At 43.2% G+C, this 17792-nt stretch overlaps 1 protein-coding gene across 8 annotated transcripts in view; it reads right to left on the bottom strand.

The window, feature by feature from the left end:
- The window catches only part of MAPKAP1 (MAPK associated protein 1), a 192935-nt gene that overhangs the window by 43507 nt on the left and 131636 nt on the right, over window positions 1-17792 (bottom strand). For 6 of the 8 annotated variants that reach the window (XM_037491959.2, XM_037491956.2, XM_054689230.1 and 3 more), the window contains one exon: window positions 10104-10211. The exons of the other annotated variants lie outside the window; for them this stretch is intronic. In XM_037491959.2, the coding sequence (XP_037347856.1) occupies window positions 10104-10211 (108 nt within the window). The remainder of the gene's footprint in view (window positions 1-10103; window positions 10212-17792) is intronic. 8 annotated transcript variants of the gene reach the window in all.

Here is a 17792-nt window from a genome sequence, read left to right as displayed (position 1 = left end):
GCCAGTTTTCACTCCTAAATTTGCTGTGGGAGATTAATGAAAACTTTATATTTTGCTGAAATGTTAATAATGGGCAGATGAGATGATAGGATTTTAGTAGAGGTCTTAAAGCTATGGAATAACCAGCGAGGCTTGTCAATTCCCTTATATTAATTCTGTTCAAGACTTATATAGCTGGAGCTGGCTCAACACACTAATGCTTCTTGCATTGACCTTCTACTCTCTGACAGTGTAAATTCATATCCCAGTTGAGTCCCTGATATTTGGGTGAGTTCTGAGCCTTGCCCCCGCTGACATGTTACCCAGAAGGGTAACAGCACCTGGTGGAGTAGGGGAGAAAGGAGCAGTACTGCACTAGCCTCCAGTCCCTATTGCTCACCCCAAGGCAGGTTGTCTGGCCTTGGAGTTCCAGTGCTTGTTCCCAAAGCAAGGTCAGGAATGCTTCTGCTCTGAGGGGGTATGTCTGTGTGTCCCTATCAGTTAACCACACAACCTGCAACAGGATGCTAAGCTAGAATGGAGGACAGGGTGAGGCTAAGGCAGGGTACCTGGTCTTCTGGAGCTTACAAACTCACTACAGGATATAAAGAAAATAGGATAAGACAGAGACGCAGAGACTGGCCAGTAAACAGTGCATGCAACAGGCATTTTGATCTAAAGACAAATATCTGAAGCACAGCATTATACCAAAAGCATTTTTTAGACCAGGAAAGCTCCAAGTTTCATGTAGTGTTTGTGTCCTTCTGGAAAGGGGAGAACCCAACTGCATATGAAAGATGCTTGCATGTAGCATTTGCATATTAAAATTATTACATTATTAATTTGACATTAAAATCCCACTTATATTAAGAGAAGACATTTTTATCTACTCAAAGGAAAAGGTAGTCAGAACCCAAAATGTCTTAAAAATAAACATACTTAAAAAATGCCACTCCCCAAACTGTTAATTTAATTGAAATATAACCCTTTGGTATTTTGTTAAATTACCAATTAAAAAGGTCACAAGCAATTATAGGAAACAAAAGCCACACTGTGTTCATCTATATAAATGCTGAACTGGGTCTCCTCATGAATGACAAGATAAATTGTAATGGTGCCTTCAAAGACTTCACAATGTATTTTGTCAAAGTCGGGAGTGTTAATGTCTCTATGTGCCATGGATTACCATAATGTATCGTGTCAAAACGCTAGAGCTGCAATAACTCAAAGATGTATTGTGATAGATCAAATTTTGGGGTGGGGCGTAATAGTGACTTGCACACCAGAGCTCAAATGGACTGACAACAGGCTCTGTAGGATGACAGAGAGCACATTCACAATGAGCAAAGATTTGAGGAAAGAGCAGAAAATTCAAGAAAGGAAGGCATTTAACTGCCTGGAGGAAGTAATGAAGCAGGAGGAAGCAAGAAAAGGGACCTGTCTTTTTTTTTTTTTTTATCTTAAGATTTTTGTTAGAATTGGTAATCTATTTTTTTAAATGATTTATTTATCTATATATATTTTACATCATTGTTCATTTTTGTACAATGTTTGCTTTCTCCTCTCAGTGGGACCTATCTTAATGGCAGAACCAGGCCAGGCCAGAAGGGAGGGAGAAGCAGACAGGATGTGGAGGAGGAGGCGGGTGGACTTAGGGCCTGCAGCAGGTGCTGGGAATAACAAGGGAATATCAAGGGCTGGGAATAACACAGGAAAGCACCAGAACCAGAGTTTGGAGATATCAATTCAAGCCTGAACTCTGACACTAAGGGTGAAGAGAAGGTCAAAACCTTGCCCAAGAGTCTACTGCAGGGAAGAGGTGACCTGGGACAGGTGGAGTCTGTCTCAGGCCATGTCCCTTCTGCAGTCCTGCTTCCCCACCCACCTCACCCTACTCCTGCAAGGAGAGAGACTGCATGGCTAACTGCAGATTCTAAATCAGTGGTTCCCTAACCGCAGTCTGGACCATCAGGGGACCCTTGGAGGTTCTTACTGTCGTTTTTATAGTCATTGTAATACAACTGCCCTTTTCATGCCTATTATCTTACAAGCACACAGAGTAAAAGAAGTTCATACATAGAGTTTTGATTCCACATTGCAACTAGCCTTAAAGAAATTATCACTTAAGTTTTGGCATAGTTATGAAAATATCCGGAATTATTTGAACAGGCTATTGCAATAACATAACTTGGGCCAAACTTTCTTCGTGTATTTCAGTCAAAACAACGTATTGCAACAGACCGAATGCAGAAGTAGATACAAACATCCAGGTGTCTTCTATAAAACCAGACATTACAGAAATTTGCAAAAATATAAAACAGTACTCAGGGAGCTACCCACATGGCGCAGCAGACCTCTCCTGTCTCGCCTGCTGCTCCCTTCAGCGGTATATTTCAGTCAATCCGCCTGTTCTGTTCCCCACTCTGTCTCTGATGAGCCCTCTCACCCCCACACCTCTGGCCTGTACCCCAGTTCTTATATGCATAAATAAATAAATCTTTAAAAAATAAAATTAAAATAAATGAATTAAAAAAATTCCTTAGATGGGCAGGGAATGTACACATCCATAGCCCATATGGTATTTGAGGAGAACATATCATGTCTGGCCTTGCCAAAAGAGAATCAGGGGTAAAACTCCTTGGATGAGAATCAAAGCTGGATGCACATGTCAGTCATGGAGATAAACTCTCTTAGTTTTCTATATCCATCACATTTTTTTTTCCTGAAGGCCTTTTAAGTCCCCAAAGTCTCATAAGCCCCAAACTTCTCTTCTATTAAATACTTCCTTTTGGCTACTAGACATTTTTGCTGGTCTCTAAAAAATAATCAATAGGTATTACACACACACACACACACACACACACACACACACACACACACACACACGTAGTACTCTCTTCACACAGTAGGATATACCCTTCATTGACTCTGCCACACTGCAACCAGGGCAGGAACCCTTGCTGTCAGTGCCTAATTGATTAAACTCTTTGAGCCAGAGCCTTTCCACAGGGAGATTTCAGACCCTCCATAAATCAGGGTAATCTTGTTTTATGAGGTGATCAGAAAGAAATGGTTTCAGGTTTGTAGGATTTCCAAAAAGAGCAGATCATAGAAGGGGGGCTGTGGGCTCTGCACTGACGCTGCCTACCCTCAGCCTCCTGTCTCCACGCTCTTCCTTAGCTCCTCTCCCGCCACACCATCGCCATTCGCTTATTCCCAGCATGCCCAGCTCCTTCTCCAGGCCTTAAGCCAGTAGTCCTTTGCCCTGGACCATTCTCATTCTACTCATTATCTGATTAAGTTCTCCTTATTCCTCCTCAAGGAAGAGTTCTCTTTCTCTTACCAATGCCAGACCTCTGCCTCTGTAGCATTTCCATAACCGTGGGCTCCATGATGCAGGGGGTCCCTGCCACTGCCCTGGCACCTGCAATATAAGGTCTGGCTCAGAGCAGGATGCCATTAATGTGAATTGAGGGGGTGAATGAACAGGTCTGTGCACAGCATGAAGTCAGCCATCCCTTAAGGATGAAGCTGGGCCATTCAAGGGTCTAGATCATCAGTTCCCCACAGGTTTGTTGTGAAACGAGAGTGATAACAGAATTCCCATCACTTTCTCTTTCTCCAATGTGTCTGCCGCTGTTCAAAACCCACAAAAAGTAACGAGGTCTTCTGAGGTGCTGGGGTATTGTCCACGATTTCCATGGCAATCTACTGAAGAACTGTAACACTGGATCAACACTGAGGCATGTCTCGTTCGCTCTCTGATTCCAGAGTCAGAGAATGAGGGCAGACAAGCTGGAAGAGCCCCACCTCCCACCAGGGGAGTCACAGCAGAAATGTCACCTGATGCATTACCAACCATTAGCCAGGAGCTGCAGGGCAGATTCTGGGGCCAGGAGTTACCAGAGGGATGCAAATCCCTGTGCCCTCACTTAGAACCCATCCAGGCTTTGTGGCTCGTCAAACATGTTTCCTTACTGCTCTAATGTACCAGTGTATCGCTTAATGAAAGTTCTTAATTGTAATTCAATTAATTACATACACAGAGTCCCCAATTACATTTTCCAATAAGACATTGGCTGTGGTACAGGTCTAAATGCACTTAACCAATTTTAATATATTAAGACCAATTTCCCTTGAATACTAATTACTACCTAATGATAAAATGAAAAGGGGGGAATATTCAAGAAAGGTGGGGAGTGAGAAATGCAATTCATGTGGAGTTTCTCGGCCCACACTATGCAATCCAGGCACTCGAGACTGAAGAAGCATGTGTGGACGGGGCACACGTTTCTTCAGGGTAGGTCAGCGCTGCTTTCTGTCCCAGGCATCATCTACCCCAGTGCTGGCCATTGGCTCCAAAGGGCTTGTGGGAGTTAAGAGGGTAGAGGGAAAATAGTAACTGGGAGGGAAAAGCCACACGTGCGCAGATGAACCGTGGTGTCTGGGTGCAGTCGCCCATCGTCTGCCTCAGGCACACAGACAGACTGGGATGGCCACCGCTCACACAGTGCACTGCACCTTACCATGTGCTTGTAACCTGCGTGCTCCCATTTACTTGTTTCAACAGTGTGATGCTCGTAACAGCCCTACAAGGTAGGGATTAGCATCACTTGGTACATGTGGAAATGAGGGTCAAGAAGAGTAGCTGCCCAAGGTCAATCACGCAGTAGCCCAAACCTCTAGCCCTTCTCCCCATCACACACTGCGAACCAGCCTGGCCTGCCCAGTCAGTAGGAGGCAGAGACACCGAGTCTTATGTTGGGGACTACACTTGTTTCATTTAAATTCTGTTTGCATGCAGCAAGCAGGGAGCTCTCATCGATGGCTACTTGAAAAACTCTCACCCATATGGAAAATTCCTTACAATGAATACTCCTTCCTGCCCTTGCACCCCCAAAGCCAAGCCAGACACTGGCTTTTAGCAGTAACTCAGCTTAAAATATATACCACGAACACAAATCATTTCCATTTGGAAACATTTCTTTGTACAATCACATTTTATCTTGCGTTAAAGACTGCTGCTGCTGTGGTATAATAAAGGAGGCTTGAAGCCTTGGTATTTAGGAAATTGGAGAGATTAGTAATTTGTAACTGAAGAAGGCAAAGCCTCCAGAAACTGAGCAGAGCCACTAGGGAGTCTCCAGGGCTGGCACAGAGCACGTCTACGGGAGGAGGAATCCGCCCACTGTAAATAAGCCCCACTATGAAGATCTGGAAACACACCAGGATAAGCAGACGCTCATCCACTGGCTGTAGTTTCCTTCCCTGCCTTCTCCTTTATAGTATTATGAGGTGGTAGGTGGGGAACCCCAAGAAACTACCAAGAAGAAATCCCTATAAAGATGCTCATCCAAACCCTAAGTCAAACCCTAAGTTCTCTCTAAAAGTCACTGCACAACCGCTGCGCCACCGGGAAGGCCAGCTGCTCCCCGGCCACCAGAGGAGGGTCCCACATGGCGCGCAGACCTCTCCTGCTGCCCGCTGCTCCCCTCAGCAGTGTGCTTCGGTCCTTCTGCCTGCTCTGCTCCCCGCTCTGGCTCTGGTGAATTCTCTCACCCTCCCGCGCTTCTGACTGTACCCAGTGCTTATATAAATAAATAAATAAAAATAAATCCTTAAAAAAAAATAAATAAGGCTCTATCCTATTAAAAATAAATAAATAAAAGTCACTGCATATCTGTCCCTTGGCGCCCTAGTGGGAGCCTGGGGAGGGGAGCCAGCTGCACTGGGCTGCAGGGGTTAGCTGACCTAGCTTCTGCCCTCAGGGTGGGGCCCTGTGTGGAATCAGTGAGGGAGGGGTAGGGACCAAACTGTGGGCTCTACACTGTGACGCTGCCTCCCCTCGGCATCCCCTCTGCGCATTATTCCTCAGCGCCGATCCTGCCATACTAGTGCTTACTCCCAGCATGCCCAGCTCCTTCTCCAGGCCTTAAGCCAGCAGTCCTTTGGCCTGGACCGTTCTCGTTTTTATTCATCATCTGACTAGCTCCTCTCTACCCTCCTCAGGGAAGCGTTCCCCTCCTCTTACCAGCACCAGACCCCTGCCTTCCAATTTTATAGCCTTCATTGGACTTATCACACTGTGGGCTCCGCGACAGTTGTGACTGTGGGGGCTCTCCGCTGTGGCCCTGGACTCAGTAGCACAGGACCCGGCTCAGAGCCCAGGGAATGGGTGGTCTGAGGCCTTCCAAGGGAACTGAAGGAGGTAAAAGTGGGCTCCTGCTGTCTGACCCAGAGATAGGCCTCCCAGCCACCGGCCACCACCCACCTAGTCAGCTGCACGTGTAGAATTGTGGCCTTTCCTCAGCAGAGACTTCATTTAAGGAAATTACAAATGTCAATAAGATATTGAAATAATGGAAGATCTCTTTGAAAAGGAAAGGAGATCAAAGGAGGTTGACTTGATGTTTAAAAAAAAACAACTGAAGCCTCTTTCTACAGCAACTTCTATTTAGGAAATAAAATAATTAGATTCCACTTGTTCACTGGACTTAATGGACAGGGACATGGTTCTGTAGGTTGATCAGGAACTTCTGTGACTCTGGCAAAGCACCCCTCTAAGCCTCAGTTTCTTCTTTTATAAGATAAAGGTGACCATCCTAGCTTAAAAGGTTGCTATCATGACAGCACCTGCATCTCATTCAATCCTTACAACAGCCTTGTCAAATAGACTTAGTCACTCCATTTACACAGGAAAGAGCTTCAGAGAGGGGACATGATAGGCCCAATGTCAGAGGCTCGGTGGTTCACCCAAGCTCTGCCTGATTCTAAAGACTGTGCGTGAAGCACTACGCTGCGCTACTAGAAAGGTAGGCCAGCAAGTGAAAGCCAGTGTGTGACACTTGGCTGGTATCCCATAAAGCCAATTTAATTTCGGGTCTATTTTAGCCCCGATGATGGGAAATTTCCAGTTACTCTCGCTTAGAGCTGTGGAAAGAACAAGTTGGCTCATGCTCCATCTTTTTTTGAGGGACCCGAACAGGCTACCTACCAGTGGGGAAGGGAAAAGGTCACTGGCAACAGTTGGAGAAAAGGAAATTGAGGCTCAGTTTAGTGCCAGGATTTATATAGACGCTTGGAGAGAATGGAGATCTAACATTACATGCTCGCCATAATGTACCCATGCTTCCTTCTGGTCTGACTCCAGCTTTGCGCAGACGGTTGGCTGAAGGATGTAGTAGATTATCAGACAAGAATCGAAACTGGAAAGCTCAAGGACTTTGGCTTGTCATTTTCTTATTTAGGCCATGATCCAAGCACAAATGTTAGCTCGCAGTCCCTAGGCAGGAACTGTTGTCTATCAGCTTCATCTGTGAGCTTCTCACTCATAGTATATAAAAGCGATTGTCATCAGCATTCTTAGGATTGAGAAGTAAGGTCGTTTTCATCAACTATCTCAGCGTGGGATTGAGAATCAGGTAGCTGACTTAGAATTCAGGTTTCTATCATTTACTGGCTAGCTAATTTTGGGCAAGTAACAGCCTCTCCCCACAATCAGACTAATATCCCATAGGGTTGTTGTGAAAATTAGAAACAAGAGCATTTAGATGTTTATAGCTTTACCATAGAATGCTTTATAATAGAGGGCCTGCATAAATAATTTTAAAAACATCTTTTGGTGTGGTTGCCCTAAAAAGTTATGCCCTGTGCCTCCTTAGAAGAAAAAAACTAAGTGGCTACATCCATTCTTACAGCACTTTTCCTAATCAAATGGTTCTATTTATAGGGTATACACTCCTTGTGGGTCACCAAACATGTTTCCTGGAAAATACCAATGCTTCTAAGCTCTCTGGTTCTTCGACACAAACCTAGACTCGCCTCCCACTCCCACACTCCCTCATTTTTCCTCTTCATCTGCATCACACTCTCCTCCACCACACATCTCCCTGAAGTCCTGAAAGTTCTGCAAGTCCAGATCTCCACTCCTGTGTCCCACCTATGTTACCAGACACAGAATGCTGCTCTTTCATTATTTATTGTAATTAACATTTATCAAGTGATTATTATGTGCCAGGTACTGTTCTAAGAGCTTTTATGATTTTTAAAACTCACCAAACCCTCCTATTAACCTTAGCAAGGCAGATAAACTACCCCCAAAAGTTAATTAAATTGTCCAGGGTCACTCAGTGAGTGTCAGAGCCTGAGTGAACCACAGCATTCCGTCTCCATAAAAATTCTCTTAAACACTGCATAATATAAGCTCACAACTTAGTTTACTTCTAAAATGGCTTTCAGGACAGCAAGCCTGTCCTGATCAAATGTGCATGGAAGTGAAAAGACTATTTTTGAAGTATTTCAAAAATCAATTTCTTAATAGGTAGCACTGGGGAACAATATTAGATTCTTGGAATTTCTATTTAAATTTTATAAAACCTTTGTTTTAATAAAAAGGGAGAATTTATAATTTACCTCTATTTTACAAAGACTAGTTATAATGTTCCTTTGATTCCAAACCATCAACTACCTTATGTCCTTTGTAAATGCTGTCAAGGGCTTCTTTACTAACACAGTTATTTCAACTCATAGTGGAAGTACTAGGTATATCTCACATATCTCTTAAGATGGGGAGGCTGAGGTGCACAGAGGTCTCAAATTAAGTCTGTGCGCATGCTTAGAAATTGGGTGAAAACAAGAGCCCGTGATCAAAGCTTTATCTACTAATTCTCACAACTATATTTTATGAGTGTAAGAAAATTGGGTCTCATCTTTTTGGGAAAAAAAACGAGTATGTAATTTGAAATCATAGTCTATTGTGGAATACTATGTAATAGTTTTAAAAGAATAAACTATATGTAGAATAACATATGGATTAAGGTGGAATAATCTTTATGACACATAGTTGAGCTGAAAAAGAAAAGTGCAGAACACTGATGATTGTTTGCTATCATTTGCTTTTAAAGGGGGAATGCAAATGTGTGTGCATGTGTATATGTATGTATATATACACGTGTGTGTATATTCACATGCACACACAGAACATGCTTGCATACACAGAGGATTGCTAGGAAAGACACTGACGAAACTGGGAACAACTGGAAGGGAACTAGGGGAGAGAAGAGAGGCTAAATTTTTTGCCTGTGACCTGAACATTTTTTATATGTTTAAGTGTTGCATAACCAAAAAGGGTACCAAGGCCCTAATAAATAACATTTAATGTTATTTGGAAAACAAAGAATCAAACATTTGAAACAATTCACTATGGACTTCCTATACCAGGACATGGTTGGCTGGTCTGTGTTGGTAATGAGTGACTATTTGCTGACTGAAGGGCACCCTGGTGCATGTCTGGGACACCCTCAAAGACCTGATAATCTAGTAGGGGAGAGACACATCAAACAATCATTGAGAAAAAGAAATAACTACAAACAGAAATATATGTGGTAAAGAAAAAGTAACACGCTCTCTGATGAAATACAACAGGGAACCCAAATGAGGGTGGACCAGGTTGAGCAGGTGGCTCCTCTCAAGATGTGACATTTCCATCGAGAAGAGGACGAAAAAGCAGTTTCAGCAGAGTGGGGGGAAGAGTGTCCGTGCAGAGGAAAGAGCTTGTGTAAGAGCCCCCAAGCAGGGATGGCCAGGGCAGTGGGCTTCATAATAGCAGTTTCTCCGTCACTTGCCCTGAAGCCATGCGAATATACTGGAGAGGGAGGCAGAGAAAGAAAGAAATGAGCTGAAGTTTTAAAGAGGCTTCCAACATAGTTCTAGGAACCAGCACACCGCCTGGGGCTGAGGATATATAAACAGTCAGAACTTTCTCAAACTTGATGTCCGAACAGTGATACTGACAGGGCCAGTTGCTTTATATACAAAATAGCTGCTGCCTCTGAAAAGGCCTCACATTTCTAAGCTGTTTCCAGGGCTGCTCCTAACTTTGGAAGATAGAGTTTAATAGGAAAATATTAATCACAGAGTGCTAAACAGGATGCAGACGCTTTGCCAAAAGCACAAAATCAATCATCTGACTTTGGGACACTTCTGACATGAAGGCTGCGGCCTATCTTAGAAAAAGTAACTTCCAATCTGCCTAAGGAAGCCAGACCAGCGAGTGTTCCCAAACACAGGACTTGCAAGCTTGTTCGCAAGGGACAAAGCAGGCTGGAGCAAGGAGGCCAACGTACTGTTCTCGCGGACCAGGCAGAACTCCCACGCGCACTGGCTCTCCAAAGTGCTCTCCAGGTCCACGGCGACATTGGGTTCGCTCTGCTTCTCCAGGCGGTACTGAGGGCCTGGAAGATCAAAGGGGCAGGAGGAGGGGGTAGCTCTGAAATAGTGAATTTAACATTAAAAAAAAACACCACAAACTGGCAAAAAGCTGATAAAGCGCTAGGAAAATGCTGACGCCTCTCTTGAAGAACTAGCTGTACAAGGTGGAGAATTTGGGTTTTTCTTACAATGTTTCATATACTTCTCTGTCCATTATGCGTGTTCCATTCCGATTATGTTCCATTATTACGTTTTGTTGCTTAAAACAGGGTGGGAGATGGCTTTGCAGTCACTCATAACTACTGCATGTCTTCTCAGACACGAGAAGATAACCGACCTCCTCGGAACCTGCTTCCTAACATGTAATGTAGGAATACTTACACCTTGGGAAATGATCGTGAAGATTAGAGATGATGTAGGAAAAATACTTAGTAATGTACCTGCTTCACAGGAAACCTGCCTACAAAGTACTTATTAATAATCACTATATAATAGTGGCAAACCAATAATAAGCAGGAACAAGGTATGTTCAGAACTCTAATATGATGACAGCCCAAAAATTTAAGAAATAAGTTTTGAAAAGCAGGTGATGTCAAAATCAATCTCAGGTTCCCGGGATATGGTGCTAGACAGTGGCTGCTGATTCATGTTTTTGTTGGAACATTTATGAAAACACAAGAGATACAGGTTCAGGAACTCTGGAAACCAGAAATATTAGCTTCCCTCAGTCACATGGGGGTTCTGGAGGCTCTTAATAAAACACAGGGGCATTTTATATATTTATTCAGGTAGTTCTTTGTCAAGCCAAATGACAGTCTTGATCTTCTCAGATAACACCTAATAGGTCCAATGATCAGATTCAGAGACCTGCTCCTGTTGGTACTGGTTACTGAAAAGAGATACAAGAAACTGTCTTTTTGTTTTGACTGCAAGAGGAGTGTTTGGTCAGAGAGAGAAGTTACGAGAGTCGAGGAAACGATCAGGGGCCTTGCAGGGCTCCCAGGAGGGGCACGTATTTTTAGATATGTTCTTCAAATGTTGTCGACTTGTTGATTATTCACAGCCAGCACTGCCCTTCATCAGTCTGAAGCATTTCACTCATCTCAAGACATTCTCCTCCCGCACAGGCTATGTCCGTCCGCAGTACTGGAATTTCATTTCAGCTTCACGGCATAGTTGCCCTTTTCTCTGAATGCTCTTTCATTAGAGCTTCTGCCAGTTCTCATATACATTCAGTCCTTTTAACACTGTTGGCAGCTTTTAAATCTTTACTAAATAAGCAATGCTCAAAACAGTTATTTAAGCCAACACATGTTGGCAAGTCTACGTGATTTTTATAAATGCAGGTCAAGAAGGTATTTCATTTCAACACGATACATAGTTAAATTCTAATTTCTAATATTAAGCAAATAAGGGAATAGAATTATAGGTAATTCTTAGTCCTCACTGCCTGACCTATCAGTGCCAGCATTTGTTAGTTAACAAGTATGTCTGCTGCTGAGAATGCTTTCACTGTTCACTGGTGAAGTCATCAGAAAAATCACACCCCACTGAACTTGCAGAAAATTTAGCTGGTGAGAGATTTCTAGGTGGCCTCTCCTTCCTCCCATAGCAATGGGTCTCTCCAGCCCACCAGATGGGCACGTAGCACGGAGAACTGCTTTCTAGGACATTGGCCTGTTCAACACTCTGACGGCCCAACACCAAGTCCTCAAAGCAACACAGTGTGTACAGCTCTGACAGCATTTCTGTGGACTTACAGTGAACTTGGTACAAACTTTAGTTACAATCATTCATTTTCTTATGACAGCCAGAATTTTGGGAACAACCTAGATCAAACAACAGGGGGACTAGTTAAGTAAACTACTGTGCAAAACCATGAAGATATTAAAAGTGATGTTGGAAAAATAATTTCATAAAACATGTTTATGCTATTTTATGAAAACAGCAAATTATAGCACAATATGTACGGGATGATAACAATTAGGAAAATTTATGGAAAGTCGTAAGTGGAAAAAAAACAGGCTGGAAGATAATTTCCAAAATGTGACTAGTGGATATACTGGGTAGTGGAATAATGAGGGTTTTTATTTTTCCTTAGTGTTTTTCTCTGATTTTCAAGTGTCCTATAATAAATAAAAGGTTATTTCTATAATTAAAAAAATAAGTGACATATATGTGCAAGTTTGCCAATTTCTTATCATGACACTTTTTGGAGGATACTGTAATTACCACACACTGTTGGCATCTCCAATGGGTCTTTCATACGCAATAATTTAATCAAAACCAGACATGACCTGTTTATGTGGATATTTCCATTGTAAGTTATTCTGCAACCTGGCACACTCACTGACTCTGAGCACGGCGCACACAGGGCTGTGCTTCTGGGGCGGTTCGCCTACCTTATGGCTGGACTGCTAGTTAAGCCACCTTTTTCCTGGCCCCTGGGAGCCAAGGCTTGGCTGCATCAGGGTAAATTTCAGAGGATTTCCTTTGCACACTTTTTCCTTTCAGTCCCTGCAGGCGGCTGGGAAACAAGGGTGAGGGAACCTGGGGCGATGGGGAATACTAGGCAGCATCCCTTACCCCTCAACCCATCTCTGCATCACTCTCAAAGCCATACACGCCATCAGTCAGCACTTACGTTCCTGTTTCTTGGGACTTGGAGATATTGCTATCAAAATGGTCTGTTTCCTAAAGGTAGCTTTAATTCTTTCTCCTTGAAACCTGGGTGGCGATGACTGTCACCATGAGACCCCTACACCTTAAGCATTTACATACGTCATCTTACTGCATCCTTCCAGCAACTCCAAGAGGCCATTGTTGTTATCCCATTCGACAGACTGGACCCTGAAGGTTGGCAAGAAGTCACTTGACCAACATCACAAAAGCAGGAAGTAGGATATTAAACCCACAGGTCTGTGCTTTCAAGCCTGAATGTTCTCAAACTTTTTTTTCCTCCTGCAAACTATACATTACTGGCCAATTATAAAGAAGCTATAGTTTATATCACAAGTTATAGGTTTTGTATATTTGTGAATTCATTTGGGTTCTGAATCACTTAACTTTCAGTATAAATGCAAAATGAAAATGATCTAAAATAACTGAAAGAAAGCCACATGTAGATAAGCATCCTATGCTATGGCTGTATAGGATGTAGGCTGTATGCTCTTCCTGAGTCTTCAGGAAGACAGAATTGTCTTATCTTTCCATCTACCCTGGAAAACTTCTCTCCCTCTTTCATTAAGAATATTACTACTTATGCCCAGTTTTGTCAACAACTGAAAGTTGTTCTGCGCTGGGTACTCCCTATTCTTCCATGAAAGGTAAAGGAACAACTTGCAAACCCATTTCTGAACTCGGCAAATGACTGATGGGTCTTGAATTTGGGGAAGGTAGGGTGGTTAAGTTCTAGATGAGACTTGAGATCAAACCCAAATGGAAAACTGCTTCTTACAAACTTCAATTTCTCTCCTAATTCCTGTTGGAACATTGGATAAGCTGTCTCACAGAGAAAGACTTTCACACATTTTCCCCTGAAAGAGCCAGTTTGGTAATATTAGGCCATAGTGTGTAATGAGCAGCAACACATGTCTTGGTGTGGTACTGACTAACAACTCAAGCTGTATGACTTTGAGCCAATTTACTTTAAGTTCTCTCAGTTTCTTCAGTTAGAAAATGTGATAGTAATAGCACCTACTTCACAGGTCTGCCTGAGGATTCAATGAGTTGATATTTACGATGCAATTAGAATGGTATCTGATACATTAATATTGTCACTTACATAGTACTGTCATTTAAGTGTCAGTCCCCACCCCCCCACACCGTTGACTGCACTAAGAGATCATAATATAAGAGGCCTGATCATGTGCCAGGTACTGTGCTGGGCCTTTCATATAGATCAGCTCATCTTCGCTTTGTCACCCTAAGATGTAAAGTATATGAATTCCATTTTATTTATTTTTTTAAAGATGTATGCATATAAGAGCTGGGGTACAGGCCAGAGATGCGGGGGGATGAGAGGATTCACCAGAGACACAGTGGGGAACAGAACAGGCAGACTGACTGAAATACACTGCTGAGGGGACTGGCGGGCGAGACAGGAGGGGTCTGCCTCGCCATGTAGGTTGCTCCCTGGCCGGCCAGGGATCGAACTCGTGCTGCAGAGGCTATGGATTGCTTCATAGTGCGGTGCTCAACCCCTTGTGCCACCAGGGAGGCCCCCGAATTCTGTTTTACAGAAGAAGAAACTATGACTTTCAGAGGCTAAAAACACTTGCTCTGTGTCCACAGAAAGCATTTGTGAAACTAGGATTCACACCCAAAGCTGCCCACACCTGCACACTCTTATGTTACATACGAACCACATGCCTCACTCATAATGGGTTCTCAATAAACATCTACTGAAGACAAGCAGGATTATGACAACTCAGGTCTGCTATACACCAAAGTATAGTTTATCAAAAGCTTGTTTAATTTTCAGGTAACTGACATGATAGAAAAGAAAAAAACAGGAGAGCAGCCAAAGTCATTTTAAAAAGATAAGTTGTGAGGCTAGTTTCTACTAATATACTTTTTGCCTAAGAAATGATTACATAAAATATAAAAGGTTCTTTCACATGGAACAGGGCAGAGTTCTCAAGGCAACATGCACCCTTTGGAAGGAGGATTTAAAGTGTCACAGCTGTGCATGGAGCCATGCCTTCTACTTCACAGCAGAGAGGAACAGAAAAGGAAGATTCTGGGAAAAGTCAACAAAACCTGCGTGGGCCTTCCAATGACGTATTTATTGCACTAATACCGCGTCACTGATGGTCTAGGAACAAAATACTGCTCTGGGCACTTTGGAAGGGCTCCAGATTACAATAGCCAGGCAGGATTTTTATGGGATTTTGTAAACCCAAGGCAAACATCTTATAAGTTTCAAAGAAAATCTGTAGTATCTGTTGGGTGGTGAATGTAACCTCAATTCAGCTTCCTGGATGTCTTTCATCCTTGATTGAAACAGGAGAGGATTCAACATGCAATTCCTTCAAGCTGAGAGTCAGCAGAGAGTTGAACTCCAATGGGAGCCAAGCACAGAAGCAGAGAGAAGCCATACCCGGGCCTATGTCATTCTGGGCCTTACTTCTGAAGACCCACGGGAGATATTTTTTCAAACCTGCATAGCAGGACAAGCTCCACCTCCTCCTGTTCTTCCTGGGAACAATGGGTTTGCTCTCCTGGCTAATCCTCTGGACCTTAATTTTACTTTTCCTTTCATGAAGTTTTCCAATTCATGTTTTTAAAATCCTATTATAATAATGTATGTATTCTAAATACTGTTTGGATTGAGGTGGGATATGAATGAATTAATCTATGACTATTACTGAGAATCAGAGCAAATTTGAGAACCACCTGACCAAGGAAAATGGATAAAGTCAAAGCACTATTTTCCATTGCCCAGCTGAAAGAACTGAATTCATATGAAAGGTTCTTGTGGCCAGAAAAAGGTTAAGTGTGAGCAAATAAGAGGAAAGGCTGGAATAGAAGTAATACTGCCAACTACACATTCTGGGGAGGTTATTGAATCTCTTTGCATTTTCTCACCTGTAAAATGAGGATAACAGAACTTCCCCAGAAGGTTGCTGTGAGGATTAAATGAGACAATCCTTGACTCCCTTAGCAAAGTGCTCAGCGACAGCTGCTATTATTCCTAGAATAGGCTGAAACAAACCCCTGCAATGAAGTTTAGGCAGATCCCTAGTCTAAGAGTCACAAAAGGTCCCATGGCCCCATTAAGGGAAGATGTACTGGAGCAGGGAACGCTTGCATCAAAGCGGATGGCCACGTCTTTTCCCACATGTGCCCAAGGCAGGGGTGCAAGGTAGAAGAGAGTCAGGCATATCTGTTCAGAAAAGCCTGCTTTTAAGTATTTACGATTAGAGGCTTGTTTAGCAGTTAGGATTCCTAGAAGTTCCTGGTCTATCTAAGTTCCTACAAATACAGTCTAAAAATGATGACTAAATGTCAGAACTTACAGAACACACCACGATAGCACCGATACCGAAGGATATGTGATATTACACTGCCATCCATACATCCATTTAACAAACATTTTTTAAACATCAGCAATGGTCCAGACACAGAGACGACTAATCAATGATTCCTGCCCTAAAGCTGGTGGGGGACGCAGCAAAACACACTTGAGCAAATTATCAAAAAGCCCCATCAGTGTTCTTCACCGGGTAGGGACAAAGCTGTGGAAGCTGTTCTTCCCAAGTGGGAACATCTGAACTGAGTCTTACTGGGGCAGGTGAAGCAGGGAGGAGGAGCACATTCCCAGAGGGAACAGCATGTGCAAAGGCAAGGAGGTACTGAAGAGCCCACACAGGCCTGTTTAGTGTGGGTGAGGCAGGGGTGGGCGGGTAGTGATGAAAGGCTGGGGGTTGAGAAGCTTGGCCTGGACCTCTGGTCAAGGTTTGGATTTTCTCTCATAAGCAACAGATGCTAACAGGGCAGGGGAGTCACATAACCAGCTTGATTTTTGGTGAGATTCTTCTGGTGGCACTGTCGATAATGGGCTGAGGAGACTGGTGGCAGGGAGACCCAATTAATGCACAATGTGCCAAGCCATGTCTGTCCAAGGCAGGGGCCGGCTGAATCCCCACTTCCTCCCTGAGCCAAAGTTATCGATGACAAGCTGACGTGGTCCATATCAGAGCTCAGACCCAACATCAGCTACTCTAAAATGTCTGCATTTAGTGTCAGCTCATCGCTTATAACTCTTCCTCCTGGGGCAACTATAATCATTTTCTGCTTGATCTTAATATAAGCACTGAATTATATTCAAGTGATAACCACTGTGGCTGATACCCCCTCTGAGGCTCAGACTGGATAATTTGGAATTTAAATAATAAAAAAGGAACAAGCTGACATGACAATAAGGTCACACTTTTGCCTCTTCTGAGCCAATACACAATTTGCTCTCAGTGAAACGGCTGAATATAATCAAATTAAATACAATTCCTATCACAAAAGAAGAAAGACCGAGGCTGTTCCAATAAACCAATTCTCCTGCCTAGTTAAACTGCAAAACCTTCAGGAAAGGTTTTGAAAGCATGACCCATCAGTTCTAATTTTTAAAACTTATCCTTTCAGTCAAGACTAGAAAAAGGCCCATTCCAACTTTTATCTTTACTACAAAGTGCTGTTATCTTGGCCTGATGTCAGGAGCTCTATCTCTCTTTCTGCTGACAAGCAGAGACGAGAAAGATAAGATTGGAAACGAATCTCACTTCTCTGAGTAAATAAATAATCAATACTCATCTAAATGTAAATGAGAAGGTAGCCCCCTCTGATAACAGCACTCTTATCAGAGAGCCAATTTTCTTCAGACATTTGGCCTCAACCAAATCACCATCATTCAGCCCCAGCCTAATGGCAAAAAATCGTAACTAAATTGAACCGATCACCAGAGATCAACTAAGTTCGGCCCTGGCCACTTCAGGTTCAAATGTTTGGGAATGCAATTTTGCCCCCATTAACTTTCAATAGCAATGAAGAACAGACTGGTCAAGGGGCCAGTCTGTGCAATAAACAACCCCCAGAGAGGGGACGGGTGG

The sequence above is a fragment of the Talpa occidentalis genome, unplaced genomic scaffold, assembly GCF_014898055.3.
Source record: "Talpa occidentalis isolate TD23 unplaced genomic scaffold, MPIMG_talOcc4v2.1 talOcc4.7, whole genome shotgun sequence".
NCBI lineage: Eukaryota > Metazoa > Chordata > Mammalia > Eulipotyphla > Talpidae > Talpa > Talpa occidentalis.
Note: the sequence above shows the minus strand (reverse complement) of the source record. Positions and strands in the feature narration are given on the sequence as shown.